General features: G+C 41.2%; 1 protein-coding gene across 2 annotated transcripts in view; it reads left to right on the top strand.

The window, feature by feature from the left end:
* Nucleotides 1–6,699, top strand: part of ANKRD12 (ankyrin repeat domain 12) — an 88,046-nt gene extending 81,347 nt beyond the window's left edge. For both annotated transcript variants that reach the window (XM_075213299.1, XM_075213298.1), the window contains 4 exons: nucleotides 1,493–1,591; nucleotides 1,884–2,027; nucleotides 4,756–4,851; nucleotides 5,118–6,699. In XM_075213299.1, the coding sequence (XP_075069400.1) occupies nucleotides 1,493–1,591; nucleotides 1,884–2,027; nucleotides 4,756–4,851; nucleotides 5,118–5,303 (525 nt within the window). In that variant the 3' untranslated portion in view covers nucleotides 5,304–6,699. The remainder of the gene's footprint in view (nucleotides 1–1,492; nucleotides 1,592–1,883; nucleotides 2,028–4,755; nucleotides 4,852–5,117) is intronic.
* Nucleotides 6,700–21,519: the final 14,820 nt, after the last annotated feature.

Genomic DNA, 21,519 nt, shown 5'->3' with positions numbered 1-21,519 from the left:
GTGCACACTTCAAAATATGGCTGAATTTCTTGAATATACTATTATGTATTTATTTAGAGGCAGTAATTATACAAGTAGATATTTAGACCTGGTGCGGTTCTCATACCTCTGTCATCATCATAGGATTTACGTCAGAGCAGTTGTAGTTGATGTGTGTACCCCATTCTGTCAAAATATGCTCCTAGTGTGCCCAAGGAATGGTCTGGTGCTCAGTGGCGGATCCTAGCGGGGGCTTGCTGCCGACAGCTGCACACTGTGCAGGTCCGCTCGGCAGTGACAGTGTGCTGCCCCCCCCCCCCCCCCCCCCCCCTAAAATCGCCCAGGGTATAGCAATAGTCTGGATCCGCCCCTGCTGGTGCTATGGTGCTCCTATCATCAGAGTGACATCCTAGTCTATGGTGTTGCATGTTAACAAATGCTTTACCAGTTTAAAAGTTTTTAAAAAAGAAAAAAGGGGCCAGAAAATTAACAATATATAATTTTTTAATTTTTTTTTTAGAAAGTTTAAGTAGGAAAAAAAACAATTTCTTACGTATAATGACCCAATATATGCACCAAACCTTCCAATAATCTGCACTTTTGGTATCCCTCTAAAGCAGTGTTAAGTTCAATCCTCACGCACCCCCTCAACAACGCATGTTTCAGGATTTCTCTAATCACATACAAGTAACTCGAGTCATTAATTGTCCTAGCTGTTTCCACAGACAGAAATCCCGAAAACTTGAGCTGTTCGGAATGAATGAGGACTGGTGTTAAGAAACACTGCTGTAAATAGAAGTTGTAGAGTAAAGTGAAGAATCTCCTCCTCCCAAAAAAACAAAATCACTTTTTTTTTTTTTTTTTTTTTTTTTTTTTTTTATTATGGTACTGAAAGAAAGCATCATCTGCCTTGAAACAAATAAACAAAGATAGGGCTTTATGGGTATAATTTTGGCAATAAAATGGGCTCAAGGCACATATTAACAGCCTGCATCTTACAAATATTAGAATGGTGGCAGTGTGGTGTAGATTGTGGAGAGCGTTCTCACCAATGACCCTGCTGTTCTGCTAAGTGGGAAAAGATGCTTTTAAACTATATTTTTGTGAGGTGGATATACTTTTCTAAATTGAACAAAACCCATTATCTCTAATGGTTTAATATTTAAGACATAATATACAAGTACATAAAACGATCAGGCTTATTAAACATGATGCAGATGGCATATGTTGTGCCCATAAACAGGATGTTATACATGAACTTTGATCAGTCCTAGTGCTATTAGAGCAATGGAATCAAATATCTGGTTGTGCTGGGCTACAACACTTTGTGCCAATATGACCACGGTATTGAATAAGCCTCTTGAAGCTGTAACACTCTGGATAGTGTATTACGGAAAATGTGAAAAAACTGCATCAAATGGTAATTCATTACTTTCTTTGCTCCTTATTAAATGCAGCACTGTTTGTTCTTGTATTGAAATTTTAAAAAGCTATTTGTCTTGTTATATTCCAGATTACACCACCTCCGTCCCTCTGTGAACCACTCAAAGAGCTTTTCAGACAGCAGGAGGTTGTACGGATGAAACTCCGTTTGCAGCACAGCATTGAAAGGGTACGTTTTGTTTTTCGTTTCAATCTCAATGGGAATTTTTACAACATGGCAACATTTGAAAATATATAAAAGGGGTTCGTATTTTGCAAATACTGTGTTTGATTACCTTTGGGGTAAACCCTAGAATTGGGCAGAAGATGGGATGCATCTCCATTCAGTCATCAGTACATGAGAGGAATACTGTATCATGAAATCTAAATCAATGAAAGGGTAATTCTGTATGGACTCAGATGTTTGGGGGGAGAGGATGCCACTGAATCCTTAATTTACAGTAACATTTCATTTGCTGTAGGAGAAGCTCATTGTTTCTAATGAACAAGAAGTTTTGCGTGTCCACTACCGAGCTGCAAGGACGTTGGCCAATCAGTCTCTCCCATTCAGTGCCTGCACAGTACTACTGGATGCTGAGGTGTATAACGTTCCACAGGAGTCACAGGTAAAAGGAACAAATAAGTAAACTAGCCATATACAGAATTTCATACTTTACACATCTCATCACTTGGCTGTTTCCATTTGGAAAATGTAATTTAGTATTATCAATTTATACAAATCTACCCTATAATCTGATATTAGAGAGTGTAATAACCATAAGAGGACTGGCCACAGGAGTTTTTAAATGTATCTTAAAACTCTTGGTAAAATACTGCCTGCATTATTTCCAGTACGTTGAACGTCACCGTGCTCTAAGCTGTGAACACACGCTGTTGTCCTAAGAATCAATGATCCCTGAGGCAACAGCATTTTACAAGTGCTTTTAATGTGCTTCAGCCACTGTCAGTTTTCTGCTGCTTTAAAATGTTAGCAGCAAAGAGAGTTTTCAAAAATGCAAGATACAGGACGTATAATAGGATATAAGAAATTAAGTTCTATCCTTGGATAACTAATCTGCATTTTTCCATATAGATTTGTAAATATGTATCAGTTTTGGAGCTTATTAGGTATTTCAGATAAATCTGTTATGATGGATTATTTTTTCCCCTACACACAACAGAATTGTTGCTAGGCCAACAATATACTTTCCATCCATCTTTCTCCAAGATACATAACCACAGGACAGTTTTGCAGTTGCATACAAGATGTTGATTGAAAAAAGTTTTTAAAAAAAGTTAAATAATTAGTTCAAAATAAAATAAGCACTCGCTTGCTTAGATAATTGAAGTTCTTTTAAAAGTGTACCTGCCAAAAGTATATTGGATTACTTACATTAGGCAGAGAAGAAACACTGCCTTCCAATTTGTATTGTGGACAAATAGAAGTTCTGCTCCCTCCACAAGCTTCAGCTTTCCGAATGTAATCTCCAGATATTAGACAAGGAGGCCACAATATGGGTTGTCAAAGCAGCAGTATAGTAGCCCTCATCGACTTGTGTGTGTGTGTCTCTGTTGTGTTTACGCACACAAGCCTGGAATTGCAGGCAGACAATTATTCTGTATTTTAACTATGTATGGCATGATAGAAGTGTGTCTGTGTGTGTGTGTGTGTGTGTGTGTGTGTGTATATATGTATGTGTATATATGTATGTGTGTGTATGTATATGTGTATATGTATATATATATATATATATATATATATATATATATATATATATGTATATATATATCTCTATCTCTATAATATAAATGCTTAGTGGCGTGTGTTAGTCTGTCTGTGTGTGTGTGTGGAAAAAATAAAACCAAGCTGCAGCGCCACCTGCTGGCCGGAGTTATACACTGACCTACTAAATTCTTAGTGTGTGTGGGAAAAAAATCCAGAAAGGGCTGAAATTTGGTATACTAAGATGTTTTTAATTTATTAATTTAATTTGTTAATTGTTAAAAGTGTTTATAAAGATTTAAAAAATATATATATTTATATTTCTTGAAGGAGAAGTGACAGTTGGGAGTGGTTGGTGGTTGCCGGGGGTGACAGTGGGGAGTGGTTGGTGGTTGCCAGGGGTGACAGAGCGAGAGGAGTGTGATACTCAGGACCGCTGAGAGAGATCCCTGTGTCTGGATAGACATCTGGATAGATGTGGCGATGAAAATGAAGGATGAGGTGATGGAGAAGAATGATGAGGTGGTGACATGTGGACAAAACCACGTTAAAAAAGGGCGCTTACGTCGGGAAGTAACGCTCTTCCCCTGAGGAGGCCTGGGCTATGGCCCAAATGTATGACAAGAACCTTTTTAACACCTTAAGTAGCTTGATTTGACTAGAATGCATGAGTATCATGCATGGGTTAACTTGTGTGTGTGTATATGTGTATATATGTATATATATATATATATATATATATATATATATATATATATATATATATATATATATAATTTGTGTGTGTGTGTGTTTAGATATATAGAAAGAGAGATACATATATCTATAAAAACATACTTGTAGGTTATTTGGCTGCTATCAAATTGACCCTAGTCTCTCTGTCTGTGTGTGTATGTTATGGAATTTAGACTGTAAGCTCCAATGGGGCAGGGACTGATGTGTATGAGTTCTCTGTAGAGCATTGCGGAATTAGTAGCGCTAAATAAATAGCCGATGATGATATATAAAGACATAGAGAGGGGGAGAGAGATATTTTATTTTTAAAACATTGCCGCCCAGTGGCCTAATTCTTATAGCAATATAATATATAGCTATCCTAGAGTGCTGGACTTTAACACATGTTCAGATACCAGGATGTCAAGTTATTATAGGCATCAATGAAATCTATGATATGTGTTTTTTAGTCCGCTATTCATTTTGTCTGCATGTATTGGATCTTTCAAGTACACTCCTTTATTGGCACTGTCTCGCAATAACATTTTTTTATAACGGTTATCTTGTTAAAGTCCCAGAGCTAGGCCTGAACTATTTGATCTAACAAGGAAAGGCATCCTAATAATAAATATTCATGTTTTCTATTTCAAAATAGTTTAAACACATAACTTCTAGGTATATTTCAGATGCTTTAACTGGTATTTTCTCAAATAAACCTGCCCGTCTGGCTTCTCTCGTTTTCTACTTAGCTAACTTACCAGCCTGTACATGAGCTTGTCCTTTAAAAATGAATTAAATGTGCATAAATGTATACATTAATTATCTTGTTTTATAAAATTTGTGTAATTTTGCAAAAAGGAGAAATCATTTGTTTTGCTTGAGTTTTATTTTAAACTTCTATGGTTTTCTTTTTGTAGACAGAAGATGGCAAAGCATCTGTACGAGATCGATTTAATGCACGCCAGTTCATGTCTTGGCTACATGATGTAGATGATAAATTTGATAAACTAAAAGTAAGTTGTATTATGCATTATCCATGCTGTCCTGTTGGTATACAAGATTGAAATGCATGTAAACATTTGTATAGTGTTATATAGTATTTATATATAGTGTTTATTATTGATCATATTTCACCAATGTATTGTACATCTATTTGCTGTACAAATCATTCCTTGCTAAGGTTGTTATGCAATATGCCGTTTTGTATGGTAAATGTCACAAGATGCCCGTGTCTTGAGAAAAGGTTACTTATGTCACTTTCTATCTACTTTGTCTGCAGACGTGTTTACTCATGAGGCAGCAGCATGAGGCCGCGGCACTGAATGCTGTACAGAGGTTAGAGTGGCAGCTCAAGCTGCAAGAACTGGATCCTGCCACCTACAAATCCGTCAGCATCTATGAGATACAAGAATTCTACGTCCCTCTCGTGGAAGTCAACGATGACTTTGAACTGACGCCGATATGACACTGTCATATTCTGCAGCTACTTCCATAGACTGCACTTCAATAGGTTCAGCTGCAGACAGTTGATGTAACAATTATGGCAGGGCACGGCGTCTATGATGAATATATGCACTGCTTCTTAAAGGAAGAGGGAATGTCAAGGAAATAAGTGCTCACAGCCTTCAGGTCTTTCAGGAACAGTTTAGACTTAGATGCACATAGGATTTTTTTTATTCTACATATATAATAAAGAAAATAATTTGAATTTGACTAATGTAACTTCACAGTCAGTGATTTTATGGGAATATTCCACATATAGTTCACAAAGATGCTTAAAGAAGTAAGCATCTCTAAATGACATTCACATAAAGAATTATTCATTTTTCTTTATGCTACCATTGGTACCTGTCTTTTGCACATGCATTACAGTTCCACTAAGTAGCTCGTCCGCCGAGTGCCATAAAAGTGCAATGCAGGAACACCCCTTTACACCCAAAGTAAGGGTTAACGTTCCATTTGAAACCCAGGAGATAATGAAGTGTAATGCAATGAAAAGCTCTGAATTGATCACGTCTTAGAAAGATTGTGTGAAATTCAAACAAATGTAATATTGTCTTATTTTAAATAACTTATTTTATATATAAATATATATATATATGTGCATTTGTATATATATAGTATTGTAATTAATGATCAAAACCTGTACAAAGATAGATATTTTATGTGTAAACTTATGTCTGATGTTTTAATGGACCAAAGTTGTTGTCTTTTGGTTTTGTTTTTATTTGTCATGTGTTGTACTTGTCAGTGTTTCAGTAGGGCATGTCCGTTGCCTTGTAAAGGTTTATGGATAAAAGGTATTGCATGCATCACTCAGTCCAACATTTCTCCTACAATAGATACATTACTATTTAACACTTCAACAGAAAACAAAGTTCATGTTGGCCTGCTGCTGATAATCTTTATCTTACGCAGAGTATTTTTTTGTTTAAATCTTAAAAACCAACAAAAAAAAAAATCAATACTTGTTAGACATATGACTCAAATGAGCCTATTTTTTAAAGAAGACTTTGAACGAAAATTCTAAAATTGTAAATGGTCTATTTTAATATTTACATAAAGTTTGTATATATCTATGTAAATATATTGTTTAATAAATTTTATTGGTCATGTTCGGAAAGCATATGAAATTTGTTGTAAGTAAATTTATTTCATTTACAGACATTTATTTCATATTTATTTTGCAGTACATGAATAACTGTTTTTAGCTAAAGTATGTTTTTAGAAACAAACGTTACTAGCATGTCTACCCTCAACGCAATTTTACTTGCTGGAGGGAGAAGTCTGCTAGTTTTTCCAGTATGTAATGAAACAAAATATATTATTTATTTTAATAAATCTATCCTGTTCCCACTTAACCTCTTGCTTATCTCCATTAAGTAATTTTTTAATGATGTATTTTAGTTGCAAGAAAAATCATACCATTGTTCTTGTCCCTATATCTACCTCAATCATTGCAAAAATTACAGTTTATATATGGTATGCTTTGGAGAATCAGGTGGTGTAACTTAGCAGTCATGTTCTAGGACTGCGCTGATTGAGTAAGAGTAACTTTAGGCAGTGTAATGTTTGCCATTATGCCTAATTAATGCCCATAAACTATTTTCTCTTTCATCCATGGGGGGGACAATCCTTAACCATGGGGTTGAGTCGGGGGGAGGAGTCTGGCACCCAAAGAGTTAACTTTTTTCAGCTGACAGCATATCACCCCCGCCAATTCCCACATACCTCAGTTTGAATTGGGTGCCCTTGGAAGAAGGTTGCACCTGAAGAGCTCCAAGAGAGACAGTGAACAGGGTTCACTGGTTATAGATTTTTTACTTTTCTTTTGCAGTTTTTTTCTTTTGACAGTGGCGAGAGGCTCCGTGCGGGGGCGGCCCCGCTGACAGAGAGGTAAGAAGCGCTTCTCACAGCGGGAAGCAGTCGGCAAGAGACTCCCCCCGCTGATGCAGGATGGGCGCTGCCATTAGGCAGAGAGCGCCTTTACTGCTGAGGTTCCCCGGAAGCCAGCTGGAGTATACCAAGTTCCTCCTCCCATGGGGATGGCAGTGAATTCTTGAGGATGGCGCGCTTTGAGTAGCGCTATCGGGGAACACATTCTAACAGGTTTTCCCCTAATATAATAGAAAGGGCAAAACGCTGTTAAGGTAAACAACACAGAAGGAGAGCCAGTGGAGGGGGAATGTGTTTGAGGAACACCGCTTTCCCCCCCCCCCACCCTGCTGAGTGAGCACGTGGAAGATCCCTTTTTTGGCGCCAAGCTTCAAAAAGAGGACAGTTGTAACAGTCATTTGAAGAGAAGTGCACTGTTGACACATATCTTCCACACTAAGTATCACTTTGTTTCTTCTGTATATGCATGTGTATTATAAGACTATGAGGTGTTGAGAGAACTGTGTCTAAGGAAAACTATAAAGTTCTCCAAACCTGTATTATTTAATCAGAAATACTATGATATGTTAAATAACCTAGTCTGTATTTTCTGATAAAGGTTGTGGAAGTGTTTGGGCGTGCCAAACATATTGTCTGTTCCAAATGTAATGCTAAATGGGCCCAGGTGTTCTGTGCTAATTGCAGTCATTACTGAAAAACCTGCTGCAGCCTTTCAGCTTGACTAAAAAAATTTTACCTTATACTCTCTATATAGAGGAAAAGGAACAGAAATACTATCTTTTGACTGGTTCATAGATAAATATGTACCTGTATTTTGCGGTGTGGTAGCAAAATGTGAGAAAGATAAAGCAACAGGATTTCACCTAAGTAGATTGGGGAAATCACTGTTAGCAGAGACACAGAAGGAGATTCCAGTGGTAGGGGAATGTGTTGAGAAACACCTCTTCCCCACCCCCGCTGAGTGAGCACGTGGAAGATCCCTTTTTGGCGCCAAGCTTCAAAAGGAGGACAGTTGCAGCAGTCATTTGAAGAGAAGTGCACTGTTGACACATATCTTCCCCGCTGAGTATCACTTTTATTTTCTTATGTGTGTATGTGTGTGCGCATGTGTAGACATGTATATTATAAGACAATGATGTGTTGAGAGAACTGTTTATGAGAAAACTATAAAGTTCTCCAAGCCTGTCTTATTTAAATCAGAAATACTATGATATGTTAATATAACCTAATCTGTATTTTCTGATAAATTGGAGAAGTGTTTGTGAATTTTGAAACGTGATTTAGTTTTTCTTATCTTGTGAAAAAGAGTGAGGGACTTGGTACGCAGCAGAAGGTTGTCTCCACAGGACAAGTTGAGGTCCTAGATGGAGTGGACAGGCAGGATCCTGTCAGACAAGAGGCTGTCAGTAGCCAGGTCTTTGAAGCTGCTTTCGCGACCTTACCCTGGGCAGGGTCCCATCCCAGAGGAGCATTCCCGTGCTCGAGGTACCAGTAGAGGAGGTAGGTCCTCAGCTGGTGGTTGCTGGACAAGAACCAAACAGAAGAACAAAGACAAATAAATATTTGGACGTAGTGAGGGCATTACGTATATGTTAAGAGATCTGCAAAGATACGTAAGACAGAGTCTCTATTTGTGTTGTTTGAGTTTTCCAAACGGGGATGGCCAGCATCTAAGCAAACTATTGCCAGATGGCTTACCCTGACTATCGGGGAGGCTTATGTCCAAAGTATTAATCTCCCTGTGCCGAAACGTATTATTGCCCATTCTACCCGGTCGGTTGGGGCGTCGGGCGGCTTGTAGTGGAGCCACGGCGGACCAGCTGTGCAGAGCAGCCACCTGGTCCTCGGTCCATACCTTTACGAAATTCTACCAATTTAATATATTTGCGTCTGGGGACGCCTCCTTTGGCCGTAGTGTTCTGCGTGCTAGGAGATCAGAGCGGTCCCACCCTTCAGAGGGATTGCTTTTGTAAGTCCCAATGGTTAAGGAGTGTCCACCAGATGGATGAAAGAGAAAACAGGATTTATACTTACGATAAATCTTTTTTTAAAACTTTAAAAACGTTAACTCTTTGATGCCAGACTCCTCCCCCCGACTCAACCCTATGATTAAGGAGTGTCCCCCAGATGGATTCAGAGAAAAAGATTTATCGTAAGTATAAATCCCGTTTTTTTTCTTGGGGAGGGGGGGGGACACCAAACACAATTCACTTAGTTATACTTGGAAATAAATTTTCCCAGCAACTTTTGCTTGGAATGAACACACACAAATTGTTCTGGTCGATATGGTACCTCCCATCATGAAGGTGTTAAGCTCCACCTTTTATGAAGCTTTGCATAGCAGAATTATGATGCAATAGGTAGAAGGTTGATTTCGAATTAATATTCACATATATTAGAGTCCTTTTTAAAGTATTGCTAAACATAGTAATCATATCTACTATATAAATGCCTAGTGGTGTGTGTGTGGAAAAAAAAAACCAAGCTGCAGCGCCACCTGCTGGGCAGAGTTATACACTGACCTATATATTTCTTGAAGGAGAAGTGACAGTTGGGAGTGGTTGGTGGTTGCCGGGGGTGACAGTGGGGAGTTTTTAACACCTTAAGTATCTTGATGAAGGATGTGGCGATGAAGATGAAGGATGAGGTGATGGAGAAAAATGATGAGGTGGTGACATGTAGACAAAACCACGTTAAAAAAGGACGCTTGTGTCGGGAAGTAACGCTCTTCCCCTGAGGAGGCCTGGGCTAGGCCCAAATGCATGACAAGAACCTTTTTAACACCTTAAGTAGCTTGATTTGACTAGAATGCATGAGTATCATGCACGGGTTAACTTGTAGCTTTATAACCATATAATGCATTCAAATATGTGGCTGTTAATGCAGCTTTGCAGTTCTGCTCCTTACAGCTCACTCTCTGGTTTAGGAACTGGAATGGGAGCAAAGCTGAACGAGAGGTCTCCTGCTGATTCAAGCTAAAGTTAATTCTCTGGCTAGTAACATTGTTTTGTACCAGGGATTCTCGGTAAAGCCATGCACAGTGGGGTATTGGGAAAAAGGAAATTGAATTTTTAAATTGACCAGGATTGTGGACTCTCAACAAAGCAGAACGTGTGTAAAACACAGCAAAACTGTAAATTATAAATAACTATTCCTTACAATTACATTATTTTATAATAGTACAAGGTATGGATGGCTCTCTAAGTAGGCTAGACAAAGAGAGTTCCTACGCTTAATCACTACATGCCAGTTATACTGGTGTCGAGTGGACGGTCTGTACATTCTCCTCATCCCGCACTTTGCTGTGCTTTTTAAAATTGTGTTGTCTCATTTACCTACCAACTTTATACCTCATTCGACTTATACCAAACTCAACATTGCAGAGTCTCTCCACAGAAAGGTAAAAGGGAACTAATATTGCAATGTACTGGTAAGGTAATGACTGTAGTCTCCTATAGCTGACCCTGTTGTGGTTTCAAATATAGGTACCTTTTATTGCTCCTAGTGCCTGTGTTATCCCCTGCAGATTAGCTATTCCATCACTTTACACACATCTTGAACTATTGTCCAGCACTTATAGAGGGATGGGACAACATATTGCAGTTCTAACGGCTTCACACTGTGCTAGTTTCTGCACTGTGACATGTAAGGAAAACAGTAGTTGGGAGTGCCAAGAGGCACCACAGGTGAATACAGGCCAGTACTACAACCAAGTCGTCCTTCGCCGGCACATGCTTTGGGAAATGTTTTATTTGTAACAGAATCACGTGAAGTGCCTGAGTATTAATATACAGCACTGTCTGTGCAAAACGTATACAAAAAAATAACCTGGTGGTCAAGTGCAGATTATAGCGCATCGAGCACCGTTATACTAACACGCAGCTTCTAGTTTGTGGGAAACAGAGTGCTGGTGTACTGAAGGATCCACTGTCCAACCACCTCAGCACCAGCCATTAGTTGCAGAGCACTATTTGGACTATCAGTGCCTCCAGGATTTAAAGTAACTCTGGAGGCTCATGCCTGGAGCAAGATAGGAGGTACTATACCCAAAGGGCTCATGGGAATTTAGGTTGGTTTAGTCATGGAATTTAAGTCCAAAAGTAAAAGCAAATGGTCCAGGCTGATTCACATGCTAGATAACGGAATCAACCTTTGCTGGGATATGGGGGTCTGGATTGTTGTGGTGGATTGCCGTTCCTAAAGATCCTGCTCTTTTTCCTGCAAAACCCATCCAGTGTTGAACCCAGTGACCCGACACTGCCTGCTACTCAACAAATGTTCTGGAGGATCTAGCCGGAGACCTCCGCAGAGAGGTGATGCAGCAACTACACACACAAATACCATCTAAAAGCAAGCTGTTCCAGGTCCTAGTGAAGCGATGTGATGACTGACTATTCTAAAACTAGAAATGCCACGTTGGTGGGCATCAACTCTTAGTGGGGTATTCAATTGTCCGCCGGTTCGAGCGCGGAAAACTAATACCGTTAATACGGTAATCTCTCGCTGGATTTGCTGAAATCAAATCCAGCGAGTAATTTACCGTATTAACAGTTTTTCCGTGCACGATTACCGTAATAACGGTAATCGTGCGCGGACCGCGGGATTTTCGGCAATCCCGCCGACAATTGAATATGCCCCTAACAGTCAGTGTCTGGTGGTCAAGCAGAACCAGTAGGAGTGGTCAGTAATGGCAGGTTACTGACAGTGAAATCCCAAAACAAATCCTTAAAACTGTCCCCCTGCCTTTTTGTGGAGAATTTGTTTAAACCCAAAATACACCACACCAACATTCACTCCACAAAGACAGGCAACCCCTTATAAGTGCTTCCCCCAAGCTGTACCGTAAGGTTACACAGCCGGTAAAAATTAAATGTATGACCATTATTCTTTTGCTTTCATTCCAATCCAGTTATTCATTTTGTCAGGCACTATACACATATACACATTACAACTGAATTGAAAATTATTACAATTATCTTTTATTTATAAATTGCCAACATACCAGTAGTGAGCTGTATCTTATCATGATACAAATAAAAAACAATGACATGAAAGATGGCCCTACCCAAATATATATGTAATGTGACATTTTTATGTGTTTTTCCCCTCACCATGCATTGTGACCTTCCCACAGCTTGTCACTCATTGTAATCTCTCATCCTCATACCACTTGCTACACTATGACCACATCACACAACTACCCCCAAACCCTTTACTACATATTGACTTTATTATTATTCTGTTTTATTTATAAGGCACCACAGCGTTGTACATGACATATACAGAAAGCAGTAATACATAACATGATACGTGAAGAACAAAATACAAAGACCAGACATATTGAATGAATAAAAATACAGTGAGTGAGAGTGATGGTAGTATTCAGCAGGAAGTAGGCCTAAGCTTTAGAAAATGGCTAGGGAAGCAGGCCAAGAGGTACAGAGGGCGATGGAATATTAGAAGAACACAAGGAAAGAGGGCCCTGCTCATAAGAGTGCACATCCTAAAGGAAAGGGGAAAATACAAATAGGATGGTACCGACTGGGGAAGTGGGTGTGAAAGTCATGACAAGTTGAGTTAGGAGGAAGGCTGATAGGTTTGAATCAAGAAATGAGTCATAAGGGCATGCTTAAAGCCTTCTCTATCCTCCAACCCTTGCCACACACTGACTTCTCTATCCCTCAAACCCTTGACCTTCCACTCCTTGCTACACATTTTATCTTCCCGCCCCACTTTCCCATCCCTTACCACACATTATGACACCCCGCACCACCTCTTTCCACACATTATGACCCCATCTACAACCTTCCCATATATTATGACCCCTCTAACCCTTTTTGCCACACATTATGAACCCCCTCCCTGATCTTTCCACACATTATGAACCCCCTGCCTGGTCTTTTCACACATTATGACTTCCCACCCCTGTCCACACATTATGGACCCTCAACCCCCCACTCACTTCCAGCAATTATGAACCTCCACCCTGACACCCCTTTCCACACATTATGAACCCTGACCCCCCACTTCTAGCAATTATGAAGCTTTTCCCAATTACAAAACCCTACTCTCACACCCCTTTGTATCCATTATGACCCACCCACCCCTTTCCACACACTATGAATATCCACAATCCCATCTCTTGACAAACATGCACCACTACCATCCCATCCCTTGCCAAACATTATGACCCCCGAACCTCCCACCCCTTGCCACACATTATGACCCCCCGAACCTCCCACCCCTTGCCACACATTATGACCCCCCGAACCTCCCACCCCTTGCCACACATTATGACCCTCAACTCGTAGTTGCATATTTTAACGCCACCTTCCTTTTCTGTACTTAATAAACTACTATCCTCCCATCCCTTGCTGCACATTATGAACAACCTCCCTCACTCCCCTTTCCGCACATTATGAACAACCTACCTCCCCTTTCCGCACATTATGAACAACCTACCTCCACTTTTCGCACTTTATGAACGACCGCCCTCCTCCTCTTTCCGCACATTATGAATGTTCACCCTCCCTCCTCTTTCTGAACATTATGATCATCCACCCTCCCACCTCTTTCTGAACATTATGAATGTCCACCCTCCCACATCTGTAGGCATATTATGAACGTCCACCTTCCCACCACTTTCCACACATTAAGAAAGTCCAGACTCCCTCCCCTTTGTGCACATTATGAACGTAAACCCTCCCACCCCTTTCCTGGCCGCATCCCTGCTGTTGCCCTGGGACCTCACTACCAGCCTCAACGTCCCACCTTATTCGTCCCACATCCCACCCCATTCTGCACATCATGAACATCGACCCTCCTACCCCTTTCTGCACATCATGAACATCGACCCTCCTACCCCTTTCTGCACATTATGAGCATCGACCCTCCTACCCCTTTCTGCACATTATGAACGTCCACCTTTCCATCCCTTTACACACATTATGAACGTCCACCCTTCCACCCCTTTCCGCACAGTATGAACGTCCAACAACCCACCTCTTTTCGCACATCATAAACGCCCTCCCATCCCTTTCCGCATATTTTCCCTGGCAGCCAGGATGTCACTTCCAGCCTCAGTGTCCCGGCCTTTGCCCACCCCACATTTAAACGCTGTCACAAGCCGCCACGCTAGCCACAGTCGTTCGCCGGTCTCTGCTTCTGGACGCAACCCGGCTGCTGCCCTGGCACCCAGGACGTCACTTCAAGCGTCCCGCCCGTGCCCCACTCCTGTCTGCACATTATGAACATCCACCCTCCCACCTCTTTTGACACATTATGTACCTACTCCCTCCCACTCCTTTACGCACATTATGAATGTCCACCCTCCCACATCTTTAGGCACTTTTTGAACGCCCTCTTTCACACCCCTTTCCACACATTTTGAACTCCTGTCACAAGCCGCCATGCTAGCCGTGATGGCTCTCCTGTCTCTGCTCAGGGACACATCTCGGCTGTTGCCCTGGCAGCCAAGACATCACTTCCGGGTTTCAGCGTCCCTGCCATGCCAGGACAACCAGGATGCTCTTTTCACTTCCGACCCACCCAGGCAGGGCGCATGCAGTCTAATTAGATAACAGCACCTGAGGATGATTATCGCAGGCTGGTGCCCTGAATTGTGATTGGCCCATTTCTGTATTTAAGGTGGTTAGGGCTTAGCCTCCCTGATGGTAATAGCGTTTGTGCCACATATTTGTTGACTTGCTCCAGTTTCCTGTGGATATTCTGCCTGAATTCTGGTTCATTCCTACTGTGACCCCTGGCTTGTTTCTGGACCGTGCTTGAACTATGATTTCACCTAACCTTTGGCTTTGTATTTTGGATTCTCCCTTCTTGCAACCTACCCAGACCTTTTGACTTGTCCCAGACTAACCTGCTGGCTACTGGCCCACGACCATTGGCCTGTACCTGATATATGTCTGCTGAGTTCCGATTATCTGCCTCCTACCCTGCGCTAAGGTAGCCATACATTATCTTTTACTATGTTAGAGTTAAGACCTGGGGGCATCCGCGTACCTGCGAGTGTGATAAGCTCTACAGGAAAGGCGACTGCCATAGGTGAAGACCTCTTTCCATCTGTTCTAAAAGTTTATGTCAGTAGCTGCTAGCCGCAACATTATACCCGGCCATAATAAACATACACTGGAGGATTTTGCTTCGATGATCTTGGCTGGCTAGATTTAGACACTGTCACAAGTAGTCCAAGAACTCTCTTTCTTAATGGATCGATTCACCGAGCACTGGAGTTCCACAACTTTAAACAAAGCAGTTAGCTTTATTTTCGCCGGAGACCCCATCCCTTAATCAGGTCCGTTTAGGTTTGTCTGACTAGATAAAGGACTCTTTGGTGCAATATTCTTCACCCACCCCTTTGGAAAACCTTCTGCAACTTGCCATTAAAATTGATAGGCAAATCAAGGAAGGAAAAGCGGAAAAAGAGGTGCATCTTCTTCTATACCATCAGCCTCGTTCTCTTCACCAGTGGAAGTTGAAGTTGAACCAATGCAAGTAGGTATGTACCGTCTTTCTCCTGAAGAAAGGACGAGAAGACGTTTTCTGGGCCTCTGTCTATACTGAGGCAACATTGGCCATCATCTCCACTCCTGTCCTAACAAGGCGAGAAAAGATCAGGTCTAGAGGATGAGGAAGAGGTTCATATAGGTCTGCAGATCATTTCTTCCAAAAACGCACTTCTGGTCTACTTTGACTCTCTTACTACAGCCATCTCTGGTTTCCTAGACAACAAGGGTTACCGTAATTTCCTGGACATTGGGTTTGCCAAGTCCTTAAGGATTCCTCCTGTGAAGATTGAAACAGCAATCACTGTCTGTGGTCTGGATGGAGGTCCTTTGCCTGGTGTAAAGATATCCTCTCTGTGTCAACTTTAACAGTTCACGGTGAGAACCCTCCATTCGAAGTTTCTGTCCTTCTATTTAATCAGTTGCCCCTCTATTCCACTTATTCTGGGTCAGCCCTGGATCCATCTTCACAATCCGATCATTGATTGGAATAAAGGGGAGATCATCCGCTGGAGTCCATGCTCCTCATCGGCTTTTCTGACGCTGCCCCTCTGTCAGAACAGGTTGCTTCACCTTATTGTGAGTTTCATGACGTCTTTTTAGAAAAATCAGCTGACTCTTTACTGCCTCACTGGGATTATGATTGCGCCATAGACCTTATCCCGGGATCCAAGTTGTCCAAGGCGAGATTGTATTCACTTTCAGTTTTCGAAACCAAGTCGATGGAAAAATACGTGGAGGAAAATCTTCAGAAAGGATTTATTAGATTAATTTTCGTGTCCAAGAAGAACGGGAGTTTACGACCTTGTATAGACTTCCCAGGTGTTAATAAGATCACTGTTAAACACACCTATCCACTCCCTCTCAACTCAGTTCTTTTCAATCAACTCAAGGGTACTATAATCTACACTAAGATTGACCGTCACAGGGCATATAAACTCAACCACATTTGAGAGGACAACAAGTGGAAGACTGCCTTTAACACCCAATCTGGCAATTATATATACCTGGTCATGTCTCTTGGCCTCTGTAATGCACCTGCTTAATTCCAGGATCTGATCAATGATGTTCTTCATGACTTACTGGGCAAGTTCGTTGTGGTATACCTGGATAACATTTTTATTTATTCAGAGTCCCTGGCACAGCATCATCTTCATGTCAAGCAGGTACTTCTAAGACTTCGAGAACACCATCTGTTCACCAAAAATGTGAATTCAAAGTCCAGAATGTCTCCTTTTTAGGATATGTTATCTCCTTCGCTGGGTTCTCTATGGAACCTAGCAAAGTCAAAGCCATCCTGAACAGGGTGGACTCTAGCAATCTGAAAGCCATCCAAAGATTTTTGGCCTTTGTTAATTATTACAGAAGATTTATTTGTTCCTTTTCTGACTTGGTGGCACCAATTACTGCCCTAACCCGCAAAGGGGCAGACACTGTCAATTGAACGTCAGATGCCGAAGCCTCCTTCAAGGCTCTTAAATTAGCTTTTACTTCTGATCCCGTTCTGAGACATTGTAACCCTGACTTACCTACTGTGGTGGAGGTGAACACATCCGATGTGGGTGCAAGTGCTTTATTGTCCCAAAAGGACCTCCTCGATCACAGACTGGCTCCTTGTGCATATTTCTCCCAGAAATTCTTCTCTGTAGAAGCTAACTACGATGTGGGCAATCGAGAACTTCTGGCTATATAATGGGCCTTTGATGAGTGGCTTCACTGGTGAGAAGGGGCTGTTCATACCATCTCTTATCACAGATCATAAAAATCTGTTATATTCTGAATCTGCTAAAAGGTTGAATTCCAGACAGGCACACAGGGCTATATTTTTCACCTGCTTTAGATTTGTCATTACCGTTAGACCATGTTCCAAGAACACCAAAGCTGATTCACTCGTAGTTTCATCTCCCATCATTATCCTGCTTCTGAACCTCTCTTTATTACTCTGACTTCCTCCATTCTTATTGGACTGGCTCAAGATTTGTGTACATCCTTCCACCAGCTTCAAACTCTGGCTCCTCTTAATAAATTATTTGTTCCAGTCCATCTTAGGAAGGCAGTTCTTTCTGAGTCCCATGTGAGAAAGACCCCGACACCCTGATTTCTCCAAGACCATTGAGATCCTCTCACGTATTCTCTGGTGACCTTCTTTGTCCTCGGATGTCAGGGATTTTGACCTCTCCTGTGAGGAATGCGCTAGGAGCAATTCCTCCAGAAGTTGTCCCTTGGGCCAATTGATGCATCATCATCATCATCATCATCATCATCATTTATTTATCTTTTCCAATAAAACCATGGATACATTTATCGATGGATTTTATTGTGGATCTACTCTGGTCATAACACTATCTGGATGGTAGTGGACCAGTTGAGTAAGATGGCCCACTTCATCCATCTGGCCAAACTGACTAACGCTCACACCCCCAACATGTATTCCACCTCCACATTCTTCCTGTACATATTGTTTCAGATCGTGGCTCTTAGTTTATCGCTCAGTTTTGGAAATCCTTCTGTGCTCTTCTTGGGATTAACATCAGCCTGTCATCAGCATATCAACCGCAGTTCAATGGGCATACTGAGAGGGTCAACCAATCCCTGGAGCAATTTCTTATGTTGTATACCTCTAAATTTCATGATAATTGGGTGACCTTGCTCCTGTTGCCAGAGCTTGTCTATAACTCTTGCCATTCCTCCACCCGCACATCTTCTTTTGCAAACTCGGTTTTCATCTTAGATGCAAGCCAGATCTTATCTCCCAACATCATTGTCCAACCTCACTAATGCCCTTTTGGCTGAATGGATGTGAGTCCACGCAACCATGTTCCAGATTCTAGTGGAAGCTTTCCCAGAAGTGTGGAGGCTGTTATAGCAGCAAATGGATTGACCAACTCCATATTAATACCCATGGTTTGGAATGAGATATCTGAAGTATGACGGTAAATTGTGCTGGTCAGTCTTACTGAAGGGCAATTCTTTCAAGAGTTGCTCACCTCATATCAGATAGCAGAATGTAGGCAGTAGCAGGAGTGATATTATCCAGCCTTCAACAAGCCCATCGATGAACTTGACCAGTGAATGGTACGATCACTGTGCACTTCACTGTGCATAAGTGTGTGAGGAAAAAGATGAACCGGGAAAGGAAGAAAACTCATAATACTCCCTTAAAATGGATTTTGTATATATGTATGTCAAAAACTGTCTTTACTGACACTGTAATGGATAATTTCACCTAAAACTGAAAATGCAGTTTTGGTTAAATACCTTTAAGTAAACCCTGATCCCAAAAGATACCTGGATTTTGGTGTTCAAGATATCTTGCAGATCCTATGATGCCTAGCTCACACGTACCACTGCTCTCCGGACTCTAGGTAAATAAGCATGAAAAATAATGAAAAAAAAAAAAGCATGAAAAATAAGCATCCCCTGCGTCTCTCTGTCTGTCCACCTCTCCCCTTAGATTGTACACTCCTGTGAGCAGGGCCATCTCTCCTCCTGTTTCCACCACTTCTAACTCTGCTCTCCAGCTACTTAGCCCTCCTCCTCAAAGGTCCTCCACCCCACGTCCACTTTCGCTACCTCCTCCCCCCTGGGGGTCTCCCTGTCTTCTGCGCCCCCCTTCTTGGGCCCCGTCGTTTTCGGATCCTCCCTCCCCCTTCCCCGCCCTCTCTAGCTGTGCATTGAGCGTACTGAGTTGCTGTGTTTATTGTACTGTGCTGTCTCCCATTGTATTGTGATTTTGTTTGTCTCTGTACGGCGCTGCGGATGCCTTGTAGCGCCTTATAAATAAATATTAATAATAATAATAAAATGAAAACCGGAGTTTACTCCAGAAATTATCCTTTAGGCGCAAATTTTGGCTTGAAACACATCAGCCTAGTGGGGTGGCTTTCCTGTCCATCTTCTGCTTTTAATGCTACAATTACTAAATATGAGTTTTATCCTAACCATTAGCAATAGTTTCTGTGTGCAAATCTGAATACTTAGGCTTTGAATCTCCCTATATCATGCACAGGGAGGCTTGAGACCCGACAGAGTGATGGCATTTACATTGCCTCGGTACTACTGCCTTTCTTCAGTGGATTAAAAAAAGTGGGGTCATGAGTTCAATTCCCGAACATGACCTTATCTGTGTGGAGTTTGTATGTTCTCCCTGTGTTTGCGTGGGTTTCCTCCGGGTGCTCCGGTTTCCTCCCACACTCCAAAAACATACTGGTAGGTTAATTGGCTGCTATCAAAAATTGACCCTAGTCTCTGTCTGTCTGTGTGTATGTTAGGGAATTTAGACTGTAAGCTCCAATGGGGCAGGGACTGATGTGGATGAGTTCTCTGCACAGCGCTGCGGAATCAGTGGCGCTATATAAATAAATGGTGAAGTGGAGTGGTTGTGGTTTACATGCCTCATAGGCAGTGGCCTGTTATACCTTTGTACTAGTTTGCAAATATAAATTAGCATGTATTTCTATCACTATTTATAATTTACCAAGTTGTACAGCGTTGTTGAATAAGTTTAGCATTTGATAAATAAAATATCTCCCTCCCACCATAAGTCACAGAAAAGTTAAGTTCATTGTGATCCTTAAGGCCACATATCCACTGGTGTTGCAATTTTTAACACCCGATTAAGTTATGTTTACTGTAGGATTCCCAACAAAAAGCACACAAAATAGAACACAATGGACCCGATGCAGAGTTGGCCGTCGTCATTTAAGTTAAAAAAAAGGATGTAAAAATAGCGTTTTTGCTCTATTATGCTGAGAAGTACACATCTTAGGATCAGTGCAGGTCTGCACCACTAGCATATATGCACCCCCTCTACACCTGGCACACTTCACAGACACTTGCAACCAAGTTTTATTCATTAATTTTATGTGCAACAAACACATTAACTATTAGACATCAATAAAACGTAAAAATACCCGGTCAAACAGAGAAGAAACAACTCCACAACTTGTGTACAAAAAAAATAAAAATTATACTTTAACACACGCGTTAAAGCATAATATATGCCTGAGCGACAAAGAAAACATCAATCAGCGACAGAGGTGCAATCGCAAAAAGCCAATCACAAGAGGTTCACTAGTACGGGAGAACATCATCATCATCATCATCATAAGCTATTTTACCTTCACCATACCAAATAATACAGCTTTCTCAATTGTATATCTGTGTCCCAGTCTCCACCTGATTGTAATTCAGCAAACAAGTCCTTCCTGTACTCAGCCTGTTAGTACATCACTGCCTCTCCAGTCGCAGGCAGGCGTCATTGGCAGAATCACCAAATCTGCATGGGTGCAAGTTCATTCACACAATGCATTTTACCAATTTCCTGAGCCAATCTCCCAAATCTGAATTCACATTTATCTTAGTAGTTGAAATATTAATTACAATAGATGCAATTTTTTTTCTATATGAAATATATACCACCTCAGGACACATATACCAAAAAACATATACAACACTGTTTGCAAAGGAGTACCTGTATTGGTTTGCAGGTTTATCTCTTCATCAAGAATGATGCAAAGCAGAATCTAAAATATAGACCAAGTGTTCCTCCAGTATAAATGGACAAACTAATACTAGTAGTCAAGAAAAACATTGTTATTGATATTTTCTCTGCTAGTTGCTTGTTAGACCTGCAGCTTTCTCGAGACTTTAAGAATAGAAATAATTTGTCAATAGTGATGGGAGATAGGTGGGAGGTGCTCTGAAAACTGGCTGCAACTTTTTGTGAGCATATTGGGGGCTGGGATATCCCGGTCCCTCCTC

The sequence above is a fragment of the Mixophyes fleayi genome, chromosome 5 (assembly GCF_038048845.1).
Source record: "Mixophyes fleayi isolate aMixFle1 chromosome 5, aMixFle1.hap1, whole genome shotgun sequence".
In the NCBI taxonomy this organism is placed as follows: Eukaryota; Metazoa; Chordata; class Amphibia; order Anura; family Limnodynastidae; genus Mixophyes; species Mixophyes fleayi.
The sequence above is the reverse complement of the archived record's forward strand: the minus strand, read 5'-3'. Positions and strand labels throughout refer to the sequence as shown.